Source organism: Dicentrarchus labrax, unplaced genomic scaffold, assembly GCF_905237075.1.
Source record: "Dicentrarchus labrax unplaced genomic scaffold, dlabrax2021, whole genome shotgun sequence".
In the NCBI taxonomy this organism is placed as follows: Eukaryota; Metazoa; Chordata; class Actinopteri; family Moronidae; genus Dicentrarchus; species Dicentrarchus labrax.
Genome location: NW_026136715.1, coordinates 26,479,828 through 26,506,793, shown reverse-complemented (window position 1 = coordinate 26,506,793; position 26,966 = coordinate 26,479,828). Strand labels below are relative to the sequence as shown.

The 26,966-nt window shown below is 40.9% G+C and overlaps 2 protein-coding genes across 2 annotated transcripts; one reads left to right on the top strand and one right to left on the bottom strand.

Moving 5' to 3' along the window:
- Positions 1 to 457: 457 nt before the first annotated feature.
- Positions 458 to 7,955, bottom strand: LOC127376900 (polyhomeotic-like protein 2). The gene is made up of 7 exons (XM_051424286.1): positions 7,600 to 7,955; positions 6,646 to 6,808; positions 5,886 to 5,955; positions 4,040 to 4,151; positions 3,373 to 3,496; positions 2,945 to 3,197; positions 458 to 2,553 (listed from the first exon to the last, which is right to left on the bottom strand). Exons 2-7 carry the CDS (start codon positions 6,781 to 6,783, stop codon positions 2,399 to 2,401), a joined length of 852 nt encoding a protein of 283 aa, XP_051280246.1. The 5' UTR covers positions 6,784 to 6,808; positions 7,600 to 7,955; the 3' UTR covers positions 458 to 2,398.
- A 2,562-nt stretch (positions 7,956 to 10,517) lies between these two features.
- LOC127377890 (soluble guanylate cyclase gcy-37) lies at positions 10,518 to 20,984 on the top strand. Its single transcript, XM_051426173.1, has 8 exons — positions 10,518 to 10,730; positions 12,021 to 13,167; positions 15,359 to 15,493; positions 16,460 to 16,634; positions 17,281 to 17,379; positions 18,302 to 18,393; positions 19,288 to 19,428; positions 20,498 to 20,984. The coding sequence occupies exons 1-8, from the start codon at positions 10,588 to 10,590 to the stop codon at positions 20,639 to 20,641; spliced, it is 2,076 nt and encodes a 691-aa protein (XP_051282133.1). The 5' UTR covers positions 10,518 to 10,587; the 3' UTR covers positions 20,642 to 20,984.
- Positions 20,985 to 26,966: the final 5,982 nt, after the last annotated feature.

Genomic DNA, 26,966 nt, shown 5'->3' with positions numbered 1-26,966 from the left:
ATATGGAGTCTGGGATGTACCACTGGAACAACCGAGAGTTCATTTGCAAAAACAGATAAAAGCCATTCTTAAGGACCAGTGTGTACGATTTAGTGGCATCTAGAAGTGAAGTTGCAGATTGCAACCATTTGGATACTACTCACCTTCTAAGTGTGAAGGAGAAACTACAGTGGCTACAAAACTTGCAGAAGGCCCTATCTAGAGGCAGTGTTTGGTTTGTCCGTTCTGGGCTACTGTAGAAACATGGTGGTTCAACATGGCGGACTCTGTAGAAGAGGACCCGCTCCCTCTGTAGATAAAAACAGCTCATTCTAAGGTAACAGTTATTTTCAGGTGATACACTAATGAAACAATATCATATTCAATCTCTGCCAATAGATCCATCATATGCAAGCTCAGGGTGTACTGCACCTGTATCTATTGATCCAACATAGATGAACAAATACAGCACAAATGATCACATCTAATGGTTTTATTTTGGGGTTTTTTAAAAAACAACTTTGAAGGACAAAAATAATTAATACTTTCATTCAGAGGCCAGTAACACTAACCATCTGTCATTACTGTGACAGATGCTTTTCAGGATGCTAGGAAAGATTTGTAATGTCACACACATGACCCAATCACCACTGCATTTCAATGCCACTAAAGAACCCAGGTTTGTTCCAGAATAAGATACAGTAAACAAATGACACCATAGCTCACAACAGGATTGTAAAGACGATCGTAAGCTGCCTTTGAATGCTGATCAGTAATTGTTTTCCCTACAAACAGGGCGTGGTCATTTTATGGCATCTGTAGTAAGAAACCAGAACATCATTACTGTTGCTCAATTGGGTACCTCTAACACATTTCTAGTGACAGCAGTTCAGCAGAGATACTCGCTTTGGTAAAAGTATAATGAAATAAAAACCCATCCACAGCTTCCATTATACTTCTGCACCTTGTCACCATGGGCACTTATGGCAGTAATTCCCTGTGTGCATAGACTGTGCCATGTAGTGTTGCAGCAGTGATATTACAGTGATTAGGTAGTGTGGAACATGAGAAAATTCATGTTTTGCATTCATTCTCATTCACTTATACCAGTACCAGTGGGGGGTGAACAGAGTGTCTGCATTAAAATGGCTACATGAAAAAAAGCTAATTTGTTCATGATCAACAAGCACCAGAAACCTGTAGGAGAAAATACAAAGCAGATACTGACAGAGCACATCCTCGCAAACTATTCAAACAGGACTGAAGGGTTGAATCAATGCAATTACGCTGGATCACATTGCATTTAAATAATTGAACGTTGTCATGTCCAGTAGGACTGCAACTAACCGCTATTTTCATTATTGTTCTTTTTCTTCGTTAACTGATTTGCTAAATGTCAGAAAATTTGGATCACTGTTTCCCGAGGGCTCAAATGTCTAATACTGTCCACAACCCAAATACATTCAGTTTACAGTCATAGGGGACCACAGAAAACAGAACATATTCACATTTGAGAAACTGAAATCAGAATTTGGGCATTTTTTCTTAAAAAATGACTAAATAATTCATTCATTAGAATAGTTGGTGATTATTTTAGTAGTTGTCAGCTGACTAATGTATCCTGTACAGAGACACTATGACACAGAAGAAACAACCGTGTTTCTGCAACATGAGTGTAAAAACTATCAATATCTGTTTTCAGCCCAATGTTTCTTAAATTCTTAATATTAAGCAAGTGGCCATGCAATCAAGGTGTTTTCTGACTAGTCTGACATTTAGGGAAATGAACATGTGTGATGTTTCCTGGGGTTCCTCTTTGTGTTCCCAGTGGAGACAGATCCAGGACATCTTTAGTCTAGCTCAGCACAAAGACTGGAAGCAGAGATAAAACAGGTCGGTAAGTCAAACAGTCTTTGGAGTTGCTGGACGGCTTTTCTCCCAACTGCTGACAGAGTTGGGCAAGCAGTGCCTCCAGTCCTATCATACTACATATCACAGTCCTGCATCGCCCTCTCCTGGAAATCTTAACATTTGATCTTAGAAGGATAAATAGCACTACAGGTACAAAGAAAAATATGGATTTGGATTTTGGGGTGAACCAAGGTACAGTAATAGATTATGAAAACAACAACAAGTTCTCCATGAGCCTACCTAACACATGATTCTTGTCAAACAGTGGGGTGAAGCCTTCCTGAAGCAGTGCCATAGTGAAGCTGTCAGTGTAAAAGCTGAGTCGAACAGTCCCAGCTGATGTCCTCCTGTTCAGCAGGCCGTGACTAAACATCCCAATTATTTTGGCCCGGTGCCTGAACTCAGTTCAGTCAGTCTACATGTGGGATCCTGAGTGTTTGTCCAGTCACAGCAGAACTGCTTTTGAGAGCTGTGTGTGTTTGTTTGTGTGTGTGAGGGGTGAGATGGGCTACGAGTCTTTGAGCATGCTAATCTGGGCAAAGATCTTGAGCGCGGGGCCCAGTTTGATGTTCATGGTTGCCATGAGATGGTCCTCCTTCAGCAGTAGCAGGGCCTGTCCATCGATCTCCTGAGAACGGAACTCCTCGGCGATCTCCAGACAGCCTGCAGCCACACACCACCAACAGTCAGCTGACACCACAGTGCTGCGAACCTCTCTCGACACCTTAACTACATTCATTTGTCACCAGACTTTTCTTTACAAGGTTGGTATTAGAATAACATGCATCTGTTTGTAAGTCCAACTAACAATCACAAGTGTATGTATTTTTACAGGCTGTTTGCAGAAACTCTCCTTTACAAAAATTCTAATCCTAACTCATGCATGGAAGTATGTAACATCACCTTTTTCAGTCCCACTTCCAACCAACCAGCGAGAAATCCAGAAATCTCACATAATAATTGATAACCTAAAGTCATCAAGGTGCCAGCAAGAATCTACACAAAATTTGGATGTAAACAAACGTAAGAGTGAAACAGTTGAAGCAGCACCCACCTGGCAGAGAGGAGATGAACTCGTAGACGTCCTCTATGTTCCACTGGCCAGGGTCACTGGGTAGGAAGCTGTAGGGCAGCAGGGGCAGCTCAGAGTCTTGCACCGCAGGCACCCGCTGGGTGGCCGACATGGGGGGTGAGGATCTTTTGTAGCCAGACAAGTCTGAACATTGGCTGGACTCTCCCTGCGCCGGGAGGACAGAGTGACCGGTGGACAGAGCAGCAGCGGCGGGCTTCTGCACGGAGGGAGCCGTCTGTCACAGGGGTTTAAATACAACAACAAAATCAGACTTTAATTATATTTGCCTCTAATGAGGATCTAATGTAGAACAGAGATAGCTATAAGTCAGACATACTGGATAGATTTACACACAGAAGGCAGTTAAGGTGAATAACACATTAAAAGTCAAAAGCTGACAACAGTCTCACCTTCTTTTTAGACTCTAAACTGTTTTTGAGATTTCCATTCAGTGCTTTTTGTTTCTTCATGTTCTCCAGGGTGGTTTTGCGGTTTGGGAAGAGACCCATTCTCTTTGTGCAGCCCACATTGTAGCTACAAACAAAGTTAACATGGTTAGTTGAAACGTAATCTTAATGAGCACAGCCTGATAATGAATCTTAGCTGGGTAATTTTTTATTTTCGATAATTTGTTCTAGTCGGAACATTGCAAGCTCCATAATTGTACATTATGCACAGGTCAGTGCCTCTGAAGGGTCTCTGTCAGTGCAAAACCACAGGTTTGTATGTTTTCTGTGAATTAACCTTAAAGGTCAGGTTTGTGGGGTTTAGTGGCATCTAGTGGAGTAGTAATAAGCCTTTTAAGTATGATTGGTGAAAAAAAAATAATACAGTTGTCTCTTAAGGAAAAAAGTTGGAAACCACAGGATTAAATATCCTGTGAAACAAACTATGCGCGATTTAGTAGTCCACAGTTGTTAATGTGTCAGATACATATTCAACGTTCAGTTAAATATAAGTATCAGGTATACTATATGACTTCAGGGCCAAAAAACTTAATCAGGACCACAACAACTTCTACCACAGGGTAAACTGGAGAAATAAAGAAAATGAATAGTCTTCTCTGCCTTGTCTTACCGTTTGGCACACACTGTGGAACAGAACCTCTTGGACCTTTTGAAGACGAAGGCAAAGTCCACCCTGCCACACAGCTCACAGGTCAGCATGGGCTCCTGCTGGGTCTTTAACTCTGAGGGACACAGTGAGCACACAGTCAGCTGGACACATCGAAAATACAGCAGAGATACAATCACCAACAACATCCGCACAAAACACGAGGACTAAGTAGTGCGAGACATGGCACACAGTATCCAATCTGTCACCCTTACATAGTGCCACCTGTAGCACTCCGCTGGCATCGCACAGGACTGTCGTGGAAAATGTACTGGTTGATTTATGACCAAACCCACACCAATGATCATGATGCCAACATGAGTTTCCTTCTCAGGGTGTCTGGGATCACCCTCAGGGAACCAATATGCTTCAAACAAAGTGCTTCTCATTTGGGTCAGGCCCACTTCACACAGTGATGAAACCGGTTTGAGGGGGTGTAAAAGTGTGTGGGGTTTGAACTTCTCTCTCAGCTATCTTTTCATTCCACAAACAACTGCTTCTGTCACTTTGTACGTGTACAGGCGAGTGCAATGAATGCTTTCAAGGAGAGACAGAAAGTGTGCTCTCTTATCCCCATTTATAATATTCACTGGGTCTCTCTTCTTGCCTGGCCTTCAAGTCAGAACAAGTATAAACTGTTTTGCCTTAAGAGATATGAAAGTAAACGCTAGCACGCTATCTTTGTTTAATAATGAATGTTAAAAAGAATGTTGATATAATGATGATTTTAAGGGGGGAAGGGGCATTTCTTGAGGGCACCTGGGTGGAAGTCATCACTGCAGCTATGTTTACTACCGGGAGGCAGAGCTGTAAAGCTTCATTCGCCTTCTACTTCGCCACACACCTCTTTTGCATTGATGCGAGAGCAAAGCCGAATATGCCCCCAGGAACAAGTGGGATGTCCAAGACGTCTGTCCTCTTTATCCGATAAGTTGGTCAGGTTGCAGGTCTCATGCAGCACCAACGTGCGTGCTGGACCTGACATCCATCAGTGCTGCCGTATTGTAAGCCCTGTCTGTGATGGTGGAAACGGTTGGCTTTGGAAGGTCGGTTTGGTGGCCTCTAGATGACGCAGTCGGGCCAGGGAAAGCCTTTAAAATCCGGGGAAGACGCCCCTTGAATCGAGGTCTTGCTGGAAAATGGATTTTATGACTCCTTGCAGGAGGAGGATCACCAAGAGAAGCTGCCTTGTGACCTGCTGCCAGGTTTGGGGTAATTTGGAAACAGTTTGTCGGCTGTATCTATTTAGCTGGTGTGCTAAAGGAAGTGATAATCCCTGTTAGCTAGCTTTAATGGTGGGAAAGCAGTGAGGTGGCTGCTGGCTCCTGGTTGGTCCTAGTTTGTAGAAGCAGAAATATCTAGTGGAAAATGTACTGTATGGATGGATTGATGTTGGTTCCAAACCCTCTGCCACAATCTCAGGCTCTCTACACATGATCTGTGTATGAGCTGAGATTTCTTCAAGAATGAATCCTGAAATGCGTCATGCAGTTCAATGTGACAGCCTTCATTGTTACTACTGTATATTAATTCAATTCAATTTTATTTGTTTAGCGCCAATTCATAACAGAAGTTATCTCAGGACACTTTTCAAATAGAGCAGGTCTAGACTGAACTCCTTATAACATTATTATTATGCAATTCCATATGATGAACCAACCAGACACTGTGAAATATGCCGACACTGGAAGAAGGTGCAGCTGTGTGACAACATAATGTTGTGTACAGTATCCTATTGGTACATGGAGAAGAGAAACATCAGCTCCCCACACTGTGAGAAAGAAATAATGATGCTGTGAAAGAACGTTACCCTTTAGTGAGAGGCCGTCCATCTTTGTGTGTCTCCTTAGGCTCTCAATTGAGAAAGATGGGCGTTCCACCTGCAGACAGAAAAATGTACTCAATTACTGCAGCAGAAACTGCTTCAAAGGACTGCAATCAATCACAGAACATTAGAAGAACAGAATATGCTCTGACTCCTTGTGTGAATTAGAGAATGGAAAATAGACAGGTGGTAGGATGGTTGTTTATTTTCTGATAGATGACAGTAGAGAATGACAGGAAGCACCTGGGTGCCACTACAATCAATGTTAAGATGTGGGCTGGACATTTCTTGTAATTGTCAGTGACTCAATTATTGTTTCGCCATGGTTATATTCTAAAGCTAACGACCTAACACTCTGCAGGTTAACCACTTTGGAGACAGGCGCTCAGCAGTGTTGAGTCTCATTTGCTCTTTTATCCGATCCACTCCAACATCAGAGTACACAATAAATGGCCCACCCTAGTCTGACTCTGGGGACAATGATAGAAATCATACAGGCTTAGTCGTATACGCTTGTTAAAAATAATAATATATATATTGAATCTGTACTTGGTATTGTTTGATACGCACAGTTCCGGTATTGGGGTCGGTATCGTAACATCTCAAGATTTAAGCTGTCATGATGGCAGCAACTCGCCATTATGGGCAGTCGACTCACAAGTCTCTGCCTTCTGTTGCTGACATATACTGATTCTATTCTCTGTGTTAGTGACTTTACAGACACATGCAGAGCTCCAGCACTCACAGGGAAAGGCTCAGCCCCCTCCTGGATAACGAAGCCTTCTATCAGATGGGTGAGGATGTGGGACTTGAGTAGGGCCTGAGCTGGTTTGCTCTCTCCATTGTGTTGGCTGCTGGCAGTGTTCCCATTCCCAGAGGTCATGACTGGAGCAATGGCCGCCCCTCACCTGTCAACACAAGCAGCAAACTCAACAAGTGCTGGCCACCCATAGCTCGGACCTAGCTGCTGTTCAAATGAATGCGAGGCTGAAATCATTGGAACAGCAGTCTAATGTTGCCCAATATTTGGACGAAGGTTGACAGTGTTACTATCAATATCCTTTGTGCCGATGTAACAGTGGCTCCCAATGTGCCAAATTCCGTTTTGAGTGGTATTTCATGAATTGTATTTTTGTTGCGATAAGCGACACAACCTTAAATTGCCAGATTTCTGAATGGAGTCTGGTGTGACAATCTCTACACACAGGGGCAGTCCGTTAGGCTAACGTGGACTTGTGTGTTGTATTGTTGTTGTGAAAACCCACTGGCTTTATATCAGTTTCTGATTATTAAAGTAGAAACAACTCATTCAATAATTGTCATACACATTATATGGTGACGTTGACTGTTAAAAAAGTTGCTTATTAGCGATTTGGCTGGCTTTATAACTTATAGAGGGTTAATAAGGCAGTTACATTTAAACTCGCCAACGAAAGGACGCTTTCCCCCAGTTTCATTGTTTCTGTCTAAAGTGCAGAAATAAAGTGTAAGCGGAGGTTATGGACAGCAAACCCTTCCAACGCATTAGTTTTGTGCCAATATCAATATTGCGTAAACTTATAGCTAGCCTTCATTTAGCCCAGTGGTCCCAGGGATTTGCTAGTTGTGTATGTGAATGAATGAAACTACACAACATTAAAACCCACGTTTCCATGCCCTCTTTTAAAAACAGAACCACTTCAGAGTTACCAGAACTTACTTGAACAGCCCGAAAGCTCCTCTAAATGAGTTAGAAAACAGGCGCTCCGCTCAGTAACAATGGTAGAGGGAAGAAAAGCTCTTTGTTCAACGGCTCCAAACAACGCTTTCATTTACTCACACTCCCCCGCCACAACGGCGAGGAGCCCGTCCGCCCGCCACTTGTAACACCGACGAACGTTTAACCGGACAGCCGAGCCGCGGACGGAGCCACCGCCTTACACGAGGAGGACGGGCAAAGTTAACGACGGATTCATGTCCTCGCTATGTCTCCACTTTCTCCTTACTCGAGCTGCAGACACTACCATCCACTCGGTGTGTGCGTGTGCGACCAGTGACCAAGCCTGGGAGACTCACGTGAAGGACTTCCGGCAACAACCTTCAAAATTAAAGCCTATATCTATTTATATAATGTCATTTATTTAATCTACGAATATTTGTTTTTTTCTTGCAAAATGTGATACAGCATCTTATAATCATTAAGAGCGTCATGTTGGTATTGCTCAGCATAAACATTTATTTTTGACCTTAATAACAGTTTGACCAAAAAAGACCCACTGTCCAGCAAACAAGTAAACTTTCAGGGAATGTTCCCTAAAGGTTACTGTTTCGTTATAATTTTGCAACCTTTAAAGAACTTTCTTGGATCATTCTCAGAATGCTGTTTAAAAAACCTTCAGATTATGTTCTCAATATAGGAAGTAGGCTATTTATAAATAAACAGTGACTTTTGTAGCAAAGAAAGCATTAAACATGACAACCACAGCGGAACACTCAGGGAACTGGTCGGGTTAGGTTACCTACAGTCTTGCCGAACGATCGTGACCAGTGTATTTTTTGCCACAAAATGATTGATCCAGGAATGTTAAGAAAACATTCCCCTAACCTTCAGATAAAAAATGTTTGCTGGGTCCATGCAAACTCAATCCACTGTGGAAGATTGTGAGATGTGATTGAAAGCCCCGGGAAAAGGTAGTAAGTGGACCTTGAGTTTATTTCCCAAATTTGCTCTATTCATCTTACTCTGGTCCATGCAGCCAGGTCCTGCTCCTCCATATTCACGCATTTATTCTGAAGGAACCCCGTGTTCTGGTATCACCATGCTGGCTGGCTTTACACTGTTTGTAGTAATAGTAGTGAATGGGAAATAGAAGCATGTGGACTTTCCAGCAGTCCAGTCACAGCAGAGTTTGAACACAGCTCCATGTCTGATTGAGTGTTAATACTGCCACCCTACTGTGTGGGAACTGAGGCCAGGAATCCAGGCTGAGGACACTGTTCAGCATAGCTTCCAAATGAAACACTTGACCAATATATGTAGAAGTAGAAATCAACAGTATTTAATAGTGTGTGTGTGTGTGTGTGTGTGTGTGTGTGTGTGTTTTAAAGATGATACATGCTACGAGAAAAGCCAGTGAGCTTTGAACAGACAAAAACCACCTGAGGCACAGCTGTCAAATGTATACATTATATGTGATGTTGTGAACCCATATGAAGATGTTCCACTGCATAAATAATTTTGTGTTGTATGTATTCACATTCTATATGAATTTTAGAGATGAATCAACACATCTCTGATACAGTGTCAACAAGGGCCGGTGCTTGAATCTATTAAAAAAAAAGGGGGGAAAGAAAAGAATCACTTCCTGCCTAGCAAATTTACTTTCAAAATAAATACACTTGCCCTTGCCTGATGAAGGTCTAGGACCGAAGCGTTGTTAATAAAGATTTTGCGAATTAGACAGTGTGCAGTCATTTATGTTTTCTATCTTTTATAATAAATACACACAAATGTAGAACAAATATTGCCAGCTTCACTGTAATTAGAGGTTGGGACCCTAATACAAATTGTTTAATGATCTAACATTGATTTGTTTTATTCCATGCAAAACTGTCAGCAAGCAAGAATGTTCTTTTTTGGTAAAAAGACGATTATTGGATCGTTCCTTAAGACTGAAGGTCTGGGCACCCTGGTGGTCACAATGTTCTGCAGTCCCATATCAACAGACTGCTCTACACTGTGTGTTCTGACCCCTTTCTATCAGAACCAGCATTAACTGTTTCAGCAGTTTGAGCTACAGTAGCTCGTCTGTTGGATCGGACCACACAGGTCAGCCTTCTCTCCCCACCTGCATCAATGAGCCTTGGCCACCCATGACCCTGTCTCCGGTTCTTTTCCTTCCTTGGAGCACTTTTGATAGGTACTGACCACTGCAGACCGGGAACACCCCACAAGAGCTGCAGGTTTGGAGATGCTCTGACCCAGTCGTCTAGTCATCACAATGTGGCCCTTGTCAAAGTCACTCAGATCCTCACGGTGCCCATTTTTCCTTCTAACATCAACTTTGAGGACAAAATGTTCACTTGCTGCCTGATATTTCCCACCCACTGAGAGGTGCCATGATAACCAGATAATCAGTGTTATTCACCTAACCTGTCAGTGCTCACAGTGTTATGGCAGATCGGTGTATAAACATTTCAATCTTAACCACACTGAACACTTAAATAAGCTTCACAAAATAGAAATATAAAACATAAGATTGTTCAGAGAATAACCTTCAGGGTTAAAATAACCCTCTCTGCTTATTTGCAAAAATATAACCAAACAGAAACCTTTAGGGAACGTACCCTGAGGGACACCTGTTGACTGGGTACTCTGTCCCTTTAAAACTAAATACATGTATTATTTTCTTTTTTATTGAGTTTTTATGCAAGGATCAGTCACAAATACAATGACCTTTTATAATGTTCCATAAAGAAACAAAAACATGTATTTTTATAAAGAAGTGTGGAAATGTATTCATTTCAATCATTAACAATAAAACTTTTATTTTTAAATATGCACCGGAAGTTGAGAAGATGCTGCTGCCGCCTTGGTCCTTATGGCTCCAGATAACGGGACATCTCTTCAGTGCGGCGCTCCCTCTGCAGTGCCTCTGTCCTGCGGGGCCGCAGTCTGAGAGTGAACCCTGACTTCAGCTCGAGTCTCATGTCATCGCTGGACTTGATGAAAAAAGAGTGTTTGGCATCTGGGACCCTGTCCTCAGCCTCTCTCAAAAGAAGATTCATAAAGAAGAGGAGGGTCGCTCCGAGGGCGCAGCAGGATGCGGACAGTGACTGTCCGCTGTGCAGGTGAGACACACTGAACTCTACCAGAAAGTTAGGATGCTTCATACAGACCCTTCATGTCAGGGTCCCCTTCTGTGTTCTTTATGACTGACTGGGTTAATTAATAATTATTCATTTTAATTGTAATGTTCGATTTACGGATCACAGTTTGCCCACTTAGTTTCACTCTGTTAGAATAGGATGAGAAAGTGTGTTTCTTCCAAATGTAGCCTATCATTTCAGGCTGCAGTGAATTACCTTTTGTTTTATGGTTTAGTCACATAAAGGTAAGAAAGTAGTGAAAAATGTTCCAAAGAGCCGCAGATCCTTATATTTGAGAAGCTAATAATACCATTAATCAGCTATCACATTTCCAATTAAGTCATAATTTCTTTCCACTGATTGAATGATCATTACCCTCTATGATGTAAGAGTGGTTTAAGACTGTCTAGAGACTCCAGACAGAGAGATTATAAGACCTTGGGTATCTTCTTATAGAGAAATGCTTGTTTTTGGTAACTAACATGATTTTGGTGTTTAGAGAAGACAAGAAAGAGCCAATGCCACTCTTTGTAGTCTAGTTTTCTTGGGTACAATAAAACCTTTGGATAATTGTTTGTCAAGCACAGACATCTGTAACCACTGTTGTGTAGAGTCTGGCTTTATTCCTTATAAACAGATTAATTTCTGAGTGTTTGAATTTGGCTGACAAAATATCATGATTAACTGTGTCAAACACACATTTACGATATGATACGATACAACTTTATTGTTAGTTTACTCTGAAATTAATTTAGGATCGACTGTGTTTTTTATGTGATTTTGTCAATAAGAGCCAAAAGTGTCATGTAAGTGAAGTACTTAAATCTGAAACCATATCAATATTGATTAATAAAATATGATTCTCACTTAAATGCATAATGATGAGTAATTCTTGTATCAGTTCATTTCATAATGATGACTTCTAAAAAACGTTTTTGTTTGTATTATACTGCTGGACTAAGGGTGTCAGTATACTGGCGAATACGCTTCAAACTAAGTACTTGTCGGACAGTGACTGAATCCCCCTCCCCACACATATTTTCCCTGTTGGCATTGGAGGCGCTGTATATGACATTTTCTTTTGTAACTTTCCAAAACCAGTAATGAGACAAACATACACACTTCTTTCTGCCGATTGCCAGGTGAGGAAGTGTGCAGTTTTCCTTTAGCCATATTTGGACGACACTTTGTATCAAGTAGTTTGTCTGAAGGTTACAGACCCCTTAAGCCTCCTTCAGAAATTTCAGTAAAGTTGTATTCCTGTTTTTCCAGGTGTTCCATATTTTCCCTGTCTGGCAGTAGTCGCACTGTTCGTCGGATTCTGACAGCCTGCCTCCTCTCTTTCCTGGCACTGCTTGGCTCTGTATCCATCGACCTCAGCTCCAACTTTGACTTGCTGCACACTACAGAGGCTGCTTACGATGAGCTGACTTCATGCAGGACTATAGCAATCCTGCAACTCGTCAGTAAGCTTCAAAAGATGAGACATTTATTTACGAAAGACATGGGCAATGAGACATTGGAGGCAAGTTTTTCAGAGGTTGTGTTTCCTGTGTTTGGTCATCTCTGTGGCGACATGGCAGGTCACAGTAACGGCCATGGGCTCCCTTGTAGCATTGAGCTGGCTGGATTTTGCCAAGAGCTGAGGAGGAGCGTTCAAGGATTTCTAAACGCTTCATTGGATACAAACGGCATGAGTGAAAATGTTACTTACTCTGCTTACTCCCTGGTCATCGGAAGACTTCTTGACATCTGGGGTACAGTCGAAGAGACTTTGGTCAAAGTCAGACAGAACTTTAACTGGAGAGATGTACTGTCGGCAAGACTTCTGGTAGCATTCATAGAGCTCAACCATCAGTTGATGGACTTCCACCACATTGCAACTCAAGCTGACTTCCAATACAAATGGAGTTACGTACTAAGCTACCTTGGCTTCGCCAGGATTATGACAGAACGACTGAATGACTGCTGTTTAGAGAACATAGACCTCAAGTTAAACTCAAGCCAGCATGTAAAACAGTCCTATATTTTTAATACAAGTCTGTGGCAGATATCTGGAGCAGGAACAGAGCTTCTGTCTGGGTCTCACACAGGAGTTCAAGCTCTGATAAACACTAAACAGTGCTTGTTTGATCGTGCGGTACCGGCTCTCAGGTTGGCGTCTCGTTCCGTGTCTTCGGGCCTCAGTATGAGGGTCTGCCTGCTGGCTATAGCCTGCCTCATCTACCCGGTGGTGATGCTCTCTTTCAAGCAGATGACTGAGTGGATACAGAACTACGCTCAGAGCTTGAAGGAGAAAACCGAGGACCTGAGGCGCCAGAGACAACTGGCTGAGGATCTGCTGCACCAAATGCTTCCCAAGTCAGTAGCCAAGCAGCTCCGTCAGTGTAAACATGTCGAGGCTGAGAGCTATGAGAAGGTTGGTGGTATTGCAAAGAGTGTGTTTATGCTTCCATCATTGTGGTTTAGTATGGCTCATGAAGGCATTTGTTGAGGAAAGGTTTTACACCAGATTACCCTGTCATTGGTCTTTGCCTTGGCAAAAAAGGCAGCAACTATATACCTAAACCAGTTTAAAAATTGAAGTTTCAAAGTTTAATAGTTATCCAAAAGACAGCCAAACTAGTTTGCTAATCACAGGGTTGGAGATTCGATCCCCAACATGTTCAAGACACTGAACCTGATGCTCTCAATAAACACCAAATTGCACAAATTGTAAAGCATTATATAAATGTGGCCATTTATCATTTTTACTGAGGTACTATACTATAAAAATGTTCAGACCAATCTCAGAACCCAAATTTTACTTCTAACTGTAATGACCAGGGACAGACTAGAACCCAGAAGCATGAAACATAATGTAGTTAAGTCCAGTTAAAGTCCAGTTCCAAAGGGTACTTTATTTAGTGTTGATGATTTTTGTTAAAGCCAGTATTTGAAAAGACAACAGAAAGGCAACAGCTGCTGGTAATACAGGTTGGACAACAGTCTGAAGCATTCTCAGTCTGAGGTTTGTCTCTTCTGGTCAGTGTTAAAACTTACAAACCTTAAAGGCAAACGGTAAAAACAGACAACACTGTGGAAGACAGAGCTCCGTGCTCCTCCCCATTCACTTTTAACATTTAACCAAACCAAACAAATTCAGAGCTTATAATATTGCGAGGGTTGTGGGCCGCTGCTGCGAGGAGGCTACCTCTGCAAGATCTGCAAACATAATGAATGAATTTGTGTGTTTGCTGCCTTTGTTGCTATTGTCGGCGTAATTGCCTATAATTGCCCTGTTTCATATTCATCAGGAGATAAAACAAGTTATACGGGTGAAAATTGCGTCTGGCTTATTGAAGAGGGTTGAAGCAGCTGTACCAAAAGCACTCTGCACAGGGGGTGGGGATGAATAGCACTGTTGTCTCATTTTTTAACTGATTTGGAGGTCTGGAGTATTCTGGAAAGAAAATGTAAGACCCACAGATTATTCTCTTTTTCCCAAACTAACAGGAAAGTAAAACATGACTTACTGAGGCCTGAAAGATGCTGTCAGGTAAAGACTGCTTGTCTGAGGCAGCAAATGTAACACCTGTTGTGGGCTGACCATATGTGAAATCAGAGGTGTTCCTGGACTTTGAGCTTCAGATCACTAAAAATCCTCATTATCAACCGCGCCAATTAATATGGCGAGAGCTGTATGTTAAAGACAAAGTGACGAGAAATACTTGAGGCTGGGACTCCATGCAGTGATTTATTTAGATATGTTGGATTCTATCATTTAAAAAAGAAAAGATAATTAAAGATAAAAAAATTTCTTTTTGACCTTATGAGTCCTGCCCAATTTTTTGCTTGTTCCACTGATGCTTTTGTCTCTTAAATTCTTGTATCTGGGAATTAATTATACATAATAACACTTAAACTCAAGTCTTTGGAACCCAGGTCCACATTTATGAGGAGACCTGACACTGCCACATGTACTGTAGATACCAGGTTAAAAAGGATTAACCAGAGCATTACTTTGTGTTGTAGCAGAAATTATTCTATCATAAAACAATTCATGAGCTCTGATGTTTAACTTGGACTGTGCATTAATGTTTGTTATTAAGTGTATTCAATTGTAACTTTTATTTATATGATTATTAAGGAGGAATTGGAATTTTATCACAAGTTGCAGGATTTTCCGCCTTTGAATCACGCTTCAGCATATAAACGGACGCGTACGTGCATCTGCATTTGTAACAGCCAGTGGGAACACTCCCGCTCTCTCTAAAATGACCTGATTGGCCAGAGCCTCCTGTCACATGCAGAAAACTTGATTACAATTTGCTGAAAGATTCAAATAGATTTTTTGCCCAATGACGCCCCAAAACTTGACCCAAAGACGATCTGGACAAAGACTGGGGAAAGAGGGCTAGTGCCAATGCACTATAATACAACAGCTCATTATGTCATAATGTAATTCTGATCATTTCACAGGATGTAGTTTGTGGTGATCTTGAACTGTATGCATTATACAGTAGGACGGCTGCATTAGACTGCATTCATTTTAGTTGTCCTCATAAACTTTATCTTGCCCAGTTTGGTCCAGTACAACCGATCATTTTACACAATCCATTTTGTTCCAGGTGACCATTTTTTTCTCAGACATTGTGGGTTTCACTTCTATCTCTGCGTCCTGTACTCCTCTGCAAGTGGTGGAGATGCTCAACAACCTCTACATGTGCTTTGACACACGCATCGACTCCTATGATGTCTACAAGGTAACTTTAGAATGGAACACACACGAAAACACAAAAAAATAAAAAATTCTTGACTTGACTTTAACAGTCAGCATTCTCATGCAAACATTTCAGGAATAAGGTGCAGCTCAGTCCCCAGTTCAACTTTGTGTCCGTTGTTGTGTGTATGCCTGTAGCGTTACTAAAACCTGCAGAACCTGCAGCACAGACAAAGTGGCGCGTTTCCCAGACTGCTAATTAGTCTGATAAGCTGCAGCTGAGCCTCCCTGGTTCTCCACCTGCAGCACTGAAACCACTCCTCTCTGCCACACTGAAGAACTGCATTTATTGTTATAGGGAGCACACATTAACATAAATGAAAGTCTGTTGAGTTGATCTGCAGCCTGATATATCTGAACGTCTGTCCATGGGATTATTACCATTGACGCTAATTAGTTTCACTTTTTACCCAGTTGCACGCAGTACATAGTGTAACAATAGAACAAAACACTGTGCTGAAAGAGGGAGCAATTTCAATCTACTTTCAAACAGTTTTAAGCCTTATAAAGGAATCCCATTTCTTTTTTTCTAATAATGTGCTCTTAAGAAAAGCCATGAATGAATTAGCTTGTGAAAGGTGCTGTAGAATATTGGCATTTCTCTCTGCTCAGACAACAATGTGAACCCTTTTGACTCCTGAATAGACAAACCTACTGTGCTGTTTTTGTTCTTAAAGGTCCAGTGTGTAGTATTTTTTATTTTTTTATTGCCTTTATTATAGTGACAGCTGAAGACAGACAGGAGGCAAAGGGCTGCAGGTCAGATTCGAACCCTGGGCCGCTGCAGCAAAGACTCAGCCTCAGTACATGGGTCACCAGCTCTACCCACTGAGCTATCACGCATCATCAAAGTCATTCTACATATCTTCCTGGGATGAATCAGATCTCAGTGTTTGGTTGCGGTCTTGAATTTTGTTTGAACAATATTTTTATCAAACTGTCAAACCAGGTGGAGACGATTGGGGATGCATACATGGTGGTGAGCGGTCTGCCTGAGAGAAACGGGGACAGACATGCAGACGAGATCGCCAAGATGGCGCTGGATCTGGTGGCGGCTGTCAGACAGGTCTCCGTCCCTCACATGCCCAACCACAGGCTGCAGCTCCGAGCCGGCATCCACACAGGTGAGAGGCGCTCGCTCTCAGGTGCAGCCGGTCCGGTCAAGAGATGTGGTTCAGTGATACCTTAGTTGGATGCCTAGGCCCAAGTACCACAAGTACCACCCTTTGATGAATTCTTAACATTTTATCTTTAACCATTTATCAGGTTAAAATTGCTCAAATTTTGTTTTTATGACCAAATTACTGCAAAACTATTGTATATTCTGCTAATAAGCTATGGTTAGCATGCTAAAGTAAGATGGCAATAATAAACATCAGCATGTTAGCATGTCATCGTAAACATGTTGCTCCATGTACAGAGACTGAGTGGATAGGTTCGAGTCCGACCTGTGGCCCTTTGCCGCATGTCATCCCCTCTCTCTTTCTCTCTTTCTAACCCTAACCCTTTCCTGTCACTCTCCAAAGGCAAAAAGCCCCAAAAAATATATTTAAAAAAACAAAACATGTTAGCATGCTGATGTTAGCTTTCAGCTCAAAGCACCGCAGTGCCTTTGTGCAGCCTCATAGAGCTGCTAGTGTGACTCTATACATTTGAATGACTTTACAGGTAGGCCTTTCAAAACAACCCAATAGTCAGCATGTTGTTCTTTTTATCTAGCCCTGTTGCATTGTGGGATGTATTTTAAGTTCTGAACTCCTCGCTCTCTAGGTCCGTGTGTGGCGGGAATAGTGGGCTACAAGATGCCAAGATACTGTCTGTTTGGAGATACAGTCAACACGGCCTCTAGAATGGAGTCCACCAGCCTGCGTATGTGTACCTGGACACACAGTACTAGAACACATTGACCTGTGTGCATGCATTTCTACGCAGCTCACACCAATACAGTTCTAGTGCAAACTGTATTTAAGCCTGTATTTGTAGATTTTGAAAATGTCAGACTGTGGTGCCTCCCAGTAGTTGAATCCAGAAAAGATACTGGGGCAGTGCATTTCTACAACTTATACACAAAGGGTGACCAGAGCCCAAAAACCAAATGTGGGACAAAGAGTGCATTTGTGTGGGATAATGTGGGACATGTTACCAATGCACAATAGACAATTAGGTTACAGGTTAGACCTTTACAAGTGAAAGACTTAAATATATTTTATTTGAATGCAACATTCCCAACACCCATGCCCAATAAATATAGTAAGCATTAAATGAAGCTTTACAGTTCTTATGGTCTTATTGATAGTTACCTTCCACTGGCTTCACTTGGTAGAAGGTTTCCCAGTCTTTGTTGTAGCTGTATTTCCTTTTCTTTGTAGTAGTTTCCATCATATTCTGCCTAAATCTGCCAGGCTGGTGACTTGCAACTTTCCCTCTTTGGTGTTACCCTGCACTTACCCACATGTGCACAGTTTGACTGACACTAAACACAGTGATGAACAGCCTTCCCTGCTTTCTTCACAGCCATTAGATAAAAAAAGCACATGTCCTGCAGTTGTTTGACTTTTAAAAACTACAGCCAATGTGAGACATCGTCTTAAGATGTGGGTCAAGGGATAAAGATGTTGTGCAGTCCCACATAAAAAGAGACGCCTGGTCATCCGTTATACACGTAAAGGCTAAAACTAAATACTGAAGCCTTGTTGAGTGCAGACCCCTCTTTCAATCTATAAAGCAGGGATAGTGCTGAGATCCATGCTCAGCTCGACTTTGAAGGTATTTATTGTTGTTTATGTGTCAGCTCAGAGAATCCACACCAGTTCAGAATCCTACTTGGCTCTGATCAAAGACAACGCCTACGAGCTGCAGCTTCGTGGAGAGATTGAGGTTAAGGTAAAAAAGAGCCATGGCTTTTATTTTCTGTGTTGTGATTTCTAAAGAAAATCAAATGTTAAGATTGTTTTTATATTGTGGAAGCCAATTATGTTTTTAAATATGATTTTAAACTCTGACACTGTGAGACTCCCCTCAGGTAAGGTTGGAAAATGCCCCCCCCCCCTTTTTCATTTAGTTTCACTCAATTCCTGGATGCCCATGAGAAGACACTCAAGAATTCAGACAAGATAGTCTAATATTGCTGTTTGACATAATAAAGGGTACACCATACATAAAAAATGTCATTAGGCATTTATTAGTTTCTGACTAGGGGAAAAACAATAACATTCCCCAAAACTATGTTGGGTAATGTTCATCCTTTACATGTATGTATCTGTGAACTAAATCTTTAATCAAATCACAGAATTTTTTGCTATTCTCTGTGATTTCCTTTTGATAACTAATGTCATATTTTTCACTTCCATTCACTGAGCCTCACCTGAAACAGTTTGGAACCGCCGTGGGGAGGCTCGCCTGCTACTTTGAAAACCTCAGAAAAACAAAAAGACTAAAACTTCGTACTGTGAATGTAAAATCACTAAGTTCAGTCATGGTTTTCAACTTAGGGGTCAGTTCTCCCAAATCATCATAAATATCTCTTCCCACACTGCCTAAGTACTGTGTAATCTTCTTACGGTTTTATGCTTCCAGGTTTTGAGATATGATATTGGGTGGCGTTTCTCTGAGACCTCAACATATAAAACCAAAACTATCTGGATGGCTTACCTGTAGTTCTGTTGGTATTGTTTGTATTTTAGGTGAACAGAACATTCTAGTTGGATTTCTCATTATCATTACTCTCTCTGATTGCTAGTCACTGTCACTCTCTCGTGTCTTTCCCTTCCCTGCCAGGGTAAAGGCAAAATGAACACATACTGGCTGATCGGCCATAAGAACTACAGTGTGCAGAACGACAGTCTGGTTTGCCACTGGAATCCCAACATGGCCAGGAAGAAGAAGACGGTGGCAGGCAGTGAGGTCTCTGTGGGCAATGTGAGTTGAACTGGTTCAAGTGTTTGCCATTAGAGGAGTCATACTGTCCCTGTCTGATAGCTGTTGCTCTCCATATTTTAGAATTTGTTCGCTTTCTGTGCATGAAATTACCCCACTGTCAGCTGGTTTTGGCTTCCTTTATTCTTCCTCATATTGCATATTCATAATTTTTCCAACTGTATGTCTGTGACTACTCTGGTCCATAACATTATATAATATATACATTCATTTATTATGTCCCTGTAATTCTCAAATTTCTAAATACTTTGAAGTTTCATTTATATGTTTTGTGTTTTGGACTATGTATAATTATGATCTTAATGCCAACAAACCATTACCTTCAGTCTCTCTTCCCTCTATTTACTGTCACTGTTTACCTGCAGTACAGGGTTCCACATGTCCTGGAAAATTAGCTCCTAAAAGAGTGGGACAGTATAGCCTTCAGGTTAGCACTGATCCTGATCCTTGATCGCCATCTCCTGGAACCTGGACATTTTACAATTCCATCAGTATTACATTGAGACTGCTTCATAACCAGTTAAATACTGTGTTGTTTAATTTAAAGCTGCAGTTGGTCATTTTTATAAAAAATAACTTTTTGGCATATTTGCTGACAGTTTTACTATATCCTGATAGTAGAATATGAAACAGATAATCTGTGAAACAATCAGGTTGCTCTTATGGCATTTACAAGAATCCACTGGGCCTGGACGAAAACAACCAATCGGAGCCAAGAAAGACAGTTGATTGTGAGTCTTTTTACCAGGGAAGCACATTTTGAGATCTTGAGAATGAGACTTAAGCCTCCAACACAAAGCTTTTTATCTTTCTCTGCTCTGATTGGTTGTTTTTGTTCAGGTCCGGTGGATTCTTAGAAATGCCATTAGGAGCACTAGAAGGAGCCAGAGAACCCTGATTTTTTTCCACAGATTATCTGTCTCATGTAATACTGTCAGGATATAGTGAAAGTTCTAGCAAATATGACAAAAGGTTATTTTATAAAACTGCAGCTTTAATGTGACCTATATATATGTCATAAATCTACATTCATATGTATTCTCTGTGCCAGTCATCAGTGACAGTTCAGAGCCTCAGTGAGAATGCCACCACCCCAGTCTCCCTCCCCTCCTCAGTGCTGAACCAAACCCCACAGCGACCTGAGACAGACGTGCCTGGCCTGAGCATAGCAGCTCAGATGGAGCAGCAGCCATGACTGGGGGTCGGGCCCCAGCGAGGAGACGACAGCCCTCTACCCAGCCAGCTTTAGAGCAGCAGTGGACAACAACCCTGACCCGCTGCCTGGCTCCAATCACCACATGTAACCAGCTCAGGATGTCGGTTACCATGGGAACGTCTATCAACCTAGCAGAATGACAGATTAGTATGTAGTAGATGGTGTAATACCTGTATAGTGTCACTGTATCACTTGTCACCTTTAGGGAATAGTCCAATGCAAATGCTCATCTGCTTTCTGGATTGTGAAACATTAAAGTTGGAAAAACTATTAAAATTGTTTTTCAGAATTAAAAAATGGAGTCATGTGATCTTAAAGCTGATCTGACTTCATGGCTGTAGTGTTTTTTCTGTGTTATGTATGTATTTATGTTTGTATATTTATATGTATATATTTTGTTTCCTTTTTGTCACTGTGAAGCACTGTGTCCTAAATGTGGAGTACAAATAAAGTTTACTTACATTCTTTTGTTCCTCTTTTACTTAAAGTCCCCTTCCAGTCTAAAATCAGTGTTTGGTCTTATTCTGGTTCCTACAGTGTGCTGTCTGAATGCTGTCTGTGCAGTTTGACTCTAGAAGGACGTTTTCACATTCATCTGCTGAAAGAGGAAAGTTTCTCTGTGCTCATTGAAAATCAGATTTTAAGGGGCGGGGCCTACCAGCATGATATGCCACATCACAAATAGTCTGGAAGTCAGTGCTGGTCCAGTATCAACTTGTACAGTGTGATGTAGAAACTTGAAGCCACCAGTGCACATCCACTGAGAATGGACTTTACAGTGAAGTAGGAGTGTGAGGGACCGAGCTGGCAGGCACGAGGAGTCAGAGGTGAAGAGTTTTATTTACCAAAAAATGAAACAACCAAATTACAAAACTAAACTGACCTCTTCTTCGATTTATACTGTACTGTGTGTAACATCAGGGCTTTACATACCTCAGGCTACATTATATTAAAGAAAAAAGAAAAAAAAAGAATAAAAAAACCTGCAAACAAAATAAACCTAAACTATATCTTCCGCTCTTCCCTTGAATCCCTTCCAAACCTTATTAATGATGAACTTTTTCCTTTCTCATTACCCTCCACACCAACATTAGCAAGAACACAACACACCTGTACATCAGTTCCCCTCTTTGTATTCTCAGCATTATTGTATTTATTTCCATCAATAAGTCATCTCTTATTGTTTGTTTTGAATTCCGAATATTAGGAGCTGCAGTAGAGTCTGAGCAAATGACAACTCTCTCCAGCCTTATCTCTTCTATCCATTGTAATCCTAAAATGATTGTAGTCATTACTGCTGTAAACACCAATAATCTACCATTAAGTCTTTTGCATATGACTATGTCAGACCTAGGTATGTATAGCCGTATAGTCCATTTTCTGGATCTTTATCAATATTGCCATATAATAATAATAATAATAATAATAATAATAATAATAATAATAAATTTTTCATCTCATAATCTTGAAACAAATACCTAGTATCCACATTATTTTTAACCTATTCTCTCTTCTGCTCCGCAAGTTGCAAATCCACATTTGGTACTGGAAATATCCATGGAGGAACATTACCTATTTAAACCACAGTGTTCTGCTACTGTTTTAATATTCCAACCAAATCCTCATAGATAGATAGATAGATAGATAGATAGATAGATAGATAGATAGATACTTTATTTATCCTGAGGGAAATTCAAGTATCCAGTAGCATACAAAACATACATAACATACATTAAACATACATTAAACTAAAATTTAAAATAATATAAAATAAAATTAACTTATAACACAGTAGCTACAGTAAACAGTGCAAACACTAAACAGTGCAAATGGAATGGAGTGCAAATGGAAGTAAAACAGTGCAAATGGAGGTAGAAATTGTCTATTGTCTATTGTCCTCCCTGCCTTTACTGGGAGCTGTTGTACAGTCTGATGGGGGACGAAAGAGTTTTTGAGTCTGTTGGTGGAGCTGGACTGGGACAGCAGTCTGCCACTGAACACACTCCTCTGCCTGGTGAAGGTGCAGAGGGTGGTGGGCGTTGTCCAGTATGGACAGCAGTTTGTCCAGGGTCTTTCTCTCTGCCACTGTCACCAGATGTGATGACCAACTCCACATCGACCCCCTCGATGGACACGGGTTGGAGATGTGGTTTCTTCCTGCTGAAGTCCACCACCATCTCCTTGGTCTTGGAGGTGTTCAGCTGCAGATGGTTGGACCTGCACCACCTCACGAAGTCAAGGTTTACATTTTCATTGTTTTGAATATTCTCAACAATCACACAACAGCTCTGTTGCAGGCTTTGAGCTTACTAACTGAGACATGGGACAAATTTATACAGTGGCTGATCAGATTAGGCCATTCAGACACACAGGGTCTAAGACATAACCATTTAAACAAAGTAACCACAAAACACGTCAGTATAGCGCTACCTAATATTAACTGAGGAAAAATAATAAAGAAATAATAAAACACTGCCTCATGATGCAGTAGGAACATGGTGAATGGTGGATTAACTTTATGAAAATTTCATTTTTATATTGTTTATCAAGAGACCACACAATGTTTTTAGTATAATTCAATTTATTTTGCAAACAGGTCAATTTGCAATTACATCCTTGTTATTATTTGTTATTTATATGTAGGTCTTTGTTTATATTCCAGATGTTCAGGTCTAATATGTTTTTCTAGGCTGCAATTATTCATTTGTTACAATTCAATTACAATACAATACAATTTAGCACTTTATACAGTGTTTGTAAATGTGCTGCATGGCATCCGCCACCAGGTGGTGCCTTTGAGTGAGTCTGGCCAGTTTAGAAGAAGTAGTAGTGAGAAAGCAGTGGTATTAGTAAGAGCAATTCCTTTTCAGTGGTTACTCTTTGCACTAGTAATACAGAGAGAAAGCTGGAGGACAGACATGTGCTCCTTTGTTTTTATTGTTGAAAGAAGAAATAAAATAAGTTCAACCACTTCCAAGTGGCCGAGTCTCTGGCTGCAACATTTTATCATAAATAAATGCCTATTGCTTACTTTATACCTTTCTAGATATCATGCCTTTGATGTCTATACTTATTTTCTCTGACTTACAGAGACACATAATGTGTTATTGGGAGGGCAAGAGTCCCAAAATAGAAATATGCAGTAATCACACATTCTGGGATTATGTTGTCGATGTTTAAGCGTACAATATGTCATTTCTGCTGCTAGGAGGTCTCTCACATCAAAACAATAACAAAAGATGAAATTTAATGACATTCAGAAGTAGCATGGGATCATGTTTCCTTCACCGTCATTGCCGTCATTGCAGTCAGCTTCTCCCGGTTAGGATTCCTTCAGTGTTCATGGTTCAGGAGGTTTCTACCGGGAGCCCAATGATCCACAGAGGTCTCCTCCTCTCCAAAACAAACAGACCTGCTGATTAAAACCACTAAAAACACTGAATAAAGCAGTTCCACCTTAAAAATCACTGCTTCTCCCACGCTGTTGGGCAGACAAAGAGCTGAGCTGCTGCTAACGTAAGCTCAGCTTGTTTCTCTGATATCTTAAGATTCAGATGTCCGATGACAAAATGTCCTTCATCCGGTTCAAATCTAGAGTTAAAATGTTAGAAACTATAGCTTTAAGAAGAAGAAGAAAAATATATACTTTATTAATCCCCTAGGGGAAATTGTTCTTCTCACTCTTTTTTTTATACACACACACACACACACACACACACACACACACACACACACACACACACACACACACAGGCTGAAATACACAAGATGGAGAGGTGGACAAACGTGTTGTTGGCTTTGGTCTTGATCCTTTAAAAAACCAAACTGATAGTTTTCAATATGTTTGCCTGTTAATAAAATTCACCACACGCAGCCAAATTTACATTGCCCTAAACAGCATCAATGTTGTCTTTCTCAGGAGTGGAAAGAGTACTAGAAGACTTTACCTAAACATCTCCAGATTTAAAATGTCATCCCTCAATAATACTGCAACTCTGTCCCTCTCATAGTAATACCACAGACAGTTAGTAATACCACTATAAGAGCCCCAGATGGCAGCATCAGATAAATATATGGAAGTGTGAAAGACTGACACCACAGCATCAGCATCACCATTTAATCAGTCAAACTAATTAGTTTTAAATAGTTACTAATAACAGTTTCAGATTTACACTAGAATTTCACTGCAATACTAGCAGGAATATTACATGTAGACATGAAATTTTGTGTAACTGGGAGAATGAGATTTTCATACTGTTGCAGTTTGCAACTTCTACAAGTGTAACATAGAATGCAATAGTAGGGTAAACATTCAGGTCAAACAGAGTCTGGGTGCTGCTATTGTGCAAAATCTAAGAGAGCATTCATCATTGGTATCACTATTTCATGTCAAAAAGGAAAAAGGTCTATCTAAATCATACTCCACCATACGCCATGGTTTCCCAGACAGTCTTAAAACACAGACAGCATGTTGTTAATTCTGAGTTTCTTTCCATGGTATGTGGATTTTGACCACAAGCTGTTATTTCTTCCTAGAAGCTGTAAGAAACAGACTTCTTTGTTGGAAACATTAACAACTAGAGTAATGTGAAGGGCAACATGGTTTCATTAAAAGCTTTTTAAATCACTACCCTCCTGAGTGCCTCAGATTTCTTTCCTGAGATGGTTTCATTTGAGTTTTTCTTTAAACATTTCATTTAAATACAGCACAAGTTCACTTAAAGCTGCTTAATTTGAACACTAGTGTGATGTCAATGGGCTGCGGTACTAATGGACTGAACCAACCACAAGTGTGTCTGAGAGACTCTGGGTTTTAGAGACGCTGCAGTCGTTGTTGGCAGCTGCTTAGAGCTGCTGGTGATGAAGACAGCCAGGTTAGGAGTGGGGCTTAGTTGGGCTACGTTGTTTACCTCTACCTGTGTTTGATGGTGACCACGCTGACCTGACCTGCTGAAGCTCACACAACCTGTGGTGTCCAAACAGACGCATGCTGCTGCTGCCAGCCCCATCTGTCTAAAGTGAGTTTACCTTTGATAAATACAGTGCAATAGTTTTAATATTCAGGCGATCCATTCACATGTCAAAATATTTTTTGAAATGTTTTTACAGTGCTTTCACACAGAATGTCATTTTTTTTAGATCGAGGTTGATTTTTTTGGAGCTTTCGCACCATGAATAAAGGCATCAAGTAATTAAACTGTGCAGAACAGAAGTCACGTCACAACTCATAGTCTCACCACCCTGTCCTATATGACAACGGACAAATTATAAAGACAATTTGACTTGGGATGGTGTCTCGCACCGACTGCTCTGGGGATTTACTGATGAGGAACTGAAGTGGTTACATTCATCTATGCTCTCTTCAAAGCCCACAAAAACTAATTTGGAGTTGCTGTTATTAAAAGATCATTTTGAGGCTGTAAGCTTGATCCTCAAGGTGCTACAGTGCCTTTTGATGACTGATGTCCAAATGAAAGAGGAATGACTAAAGGCCTGAATATACTCCCAAACATATGCTCACACAGACAGCTGCAGACACCACAGTATGTCATTAGTCCGCAAGGTTAAACCAAACTGATGGTACACAGATATCCACGAATGACTGAACCAAATTACGTGTCAACACATCTTGTAGTAGTCGAGATAATTCAATCTGGACCAAAGTGGTGGACTGACTGACAGTTTGCCACACCTGGAGCCATGCATCTAGCAACCCCAGTGAGACATGGTGGAGCCTGTACCCGTGTATGTGTGTGTGTGTGTGTGTGTGTGTGTGTGTGTGTGTGTGTGTGTGTGTGTGTGTGTGTGTGTGTGTGTGTGATGTGTGAGTGTGTGTGAGCATAAAGGCAGTAGAGAGACTCAGTCAGAGGTTGAGTAACCACTAGAAGTGTCATGTTCACTCAGAAGTGTGAGAGTAAATACTCAGTTCATAGGGGCTTTATTGGCATGGGATACACACGTTGACATTGCCAAAGCAAGTGCAAAATAAAAAAAGTACATAAACAGAATAAATATATGTATATACACTGATAAGTAAAACATAAAAAAATATATAAATATAAATCTGTGAGAACTATATACACGTATACATTTATTTGTGTAAATGTTAATAAATGTAAATAAATGTATTTAAAGATATTTGTTCTGTACATTGACATGTAAACCGATGGATGACATAACATCTCATCTGTGGTGACAGACTGCAGTATAGGTCATAAAGCCTGCTACTTAAATGTTAACACATAGGACAAACTAAAAAAATCACGTCAAATAAATTTTTCCCAAAGATGGTTTCTGTCTCTTG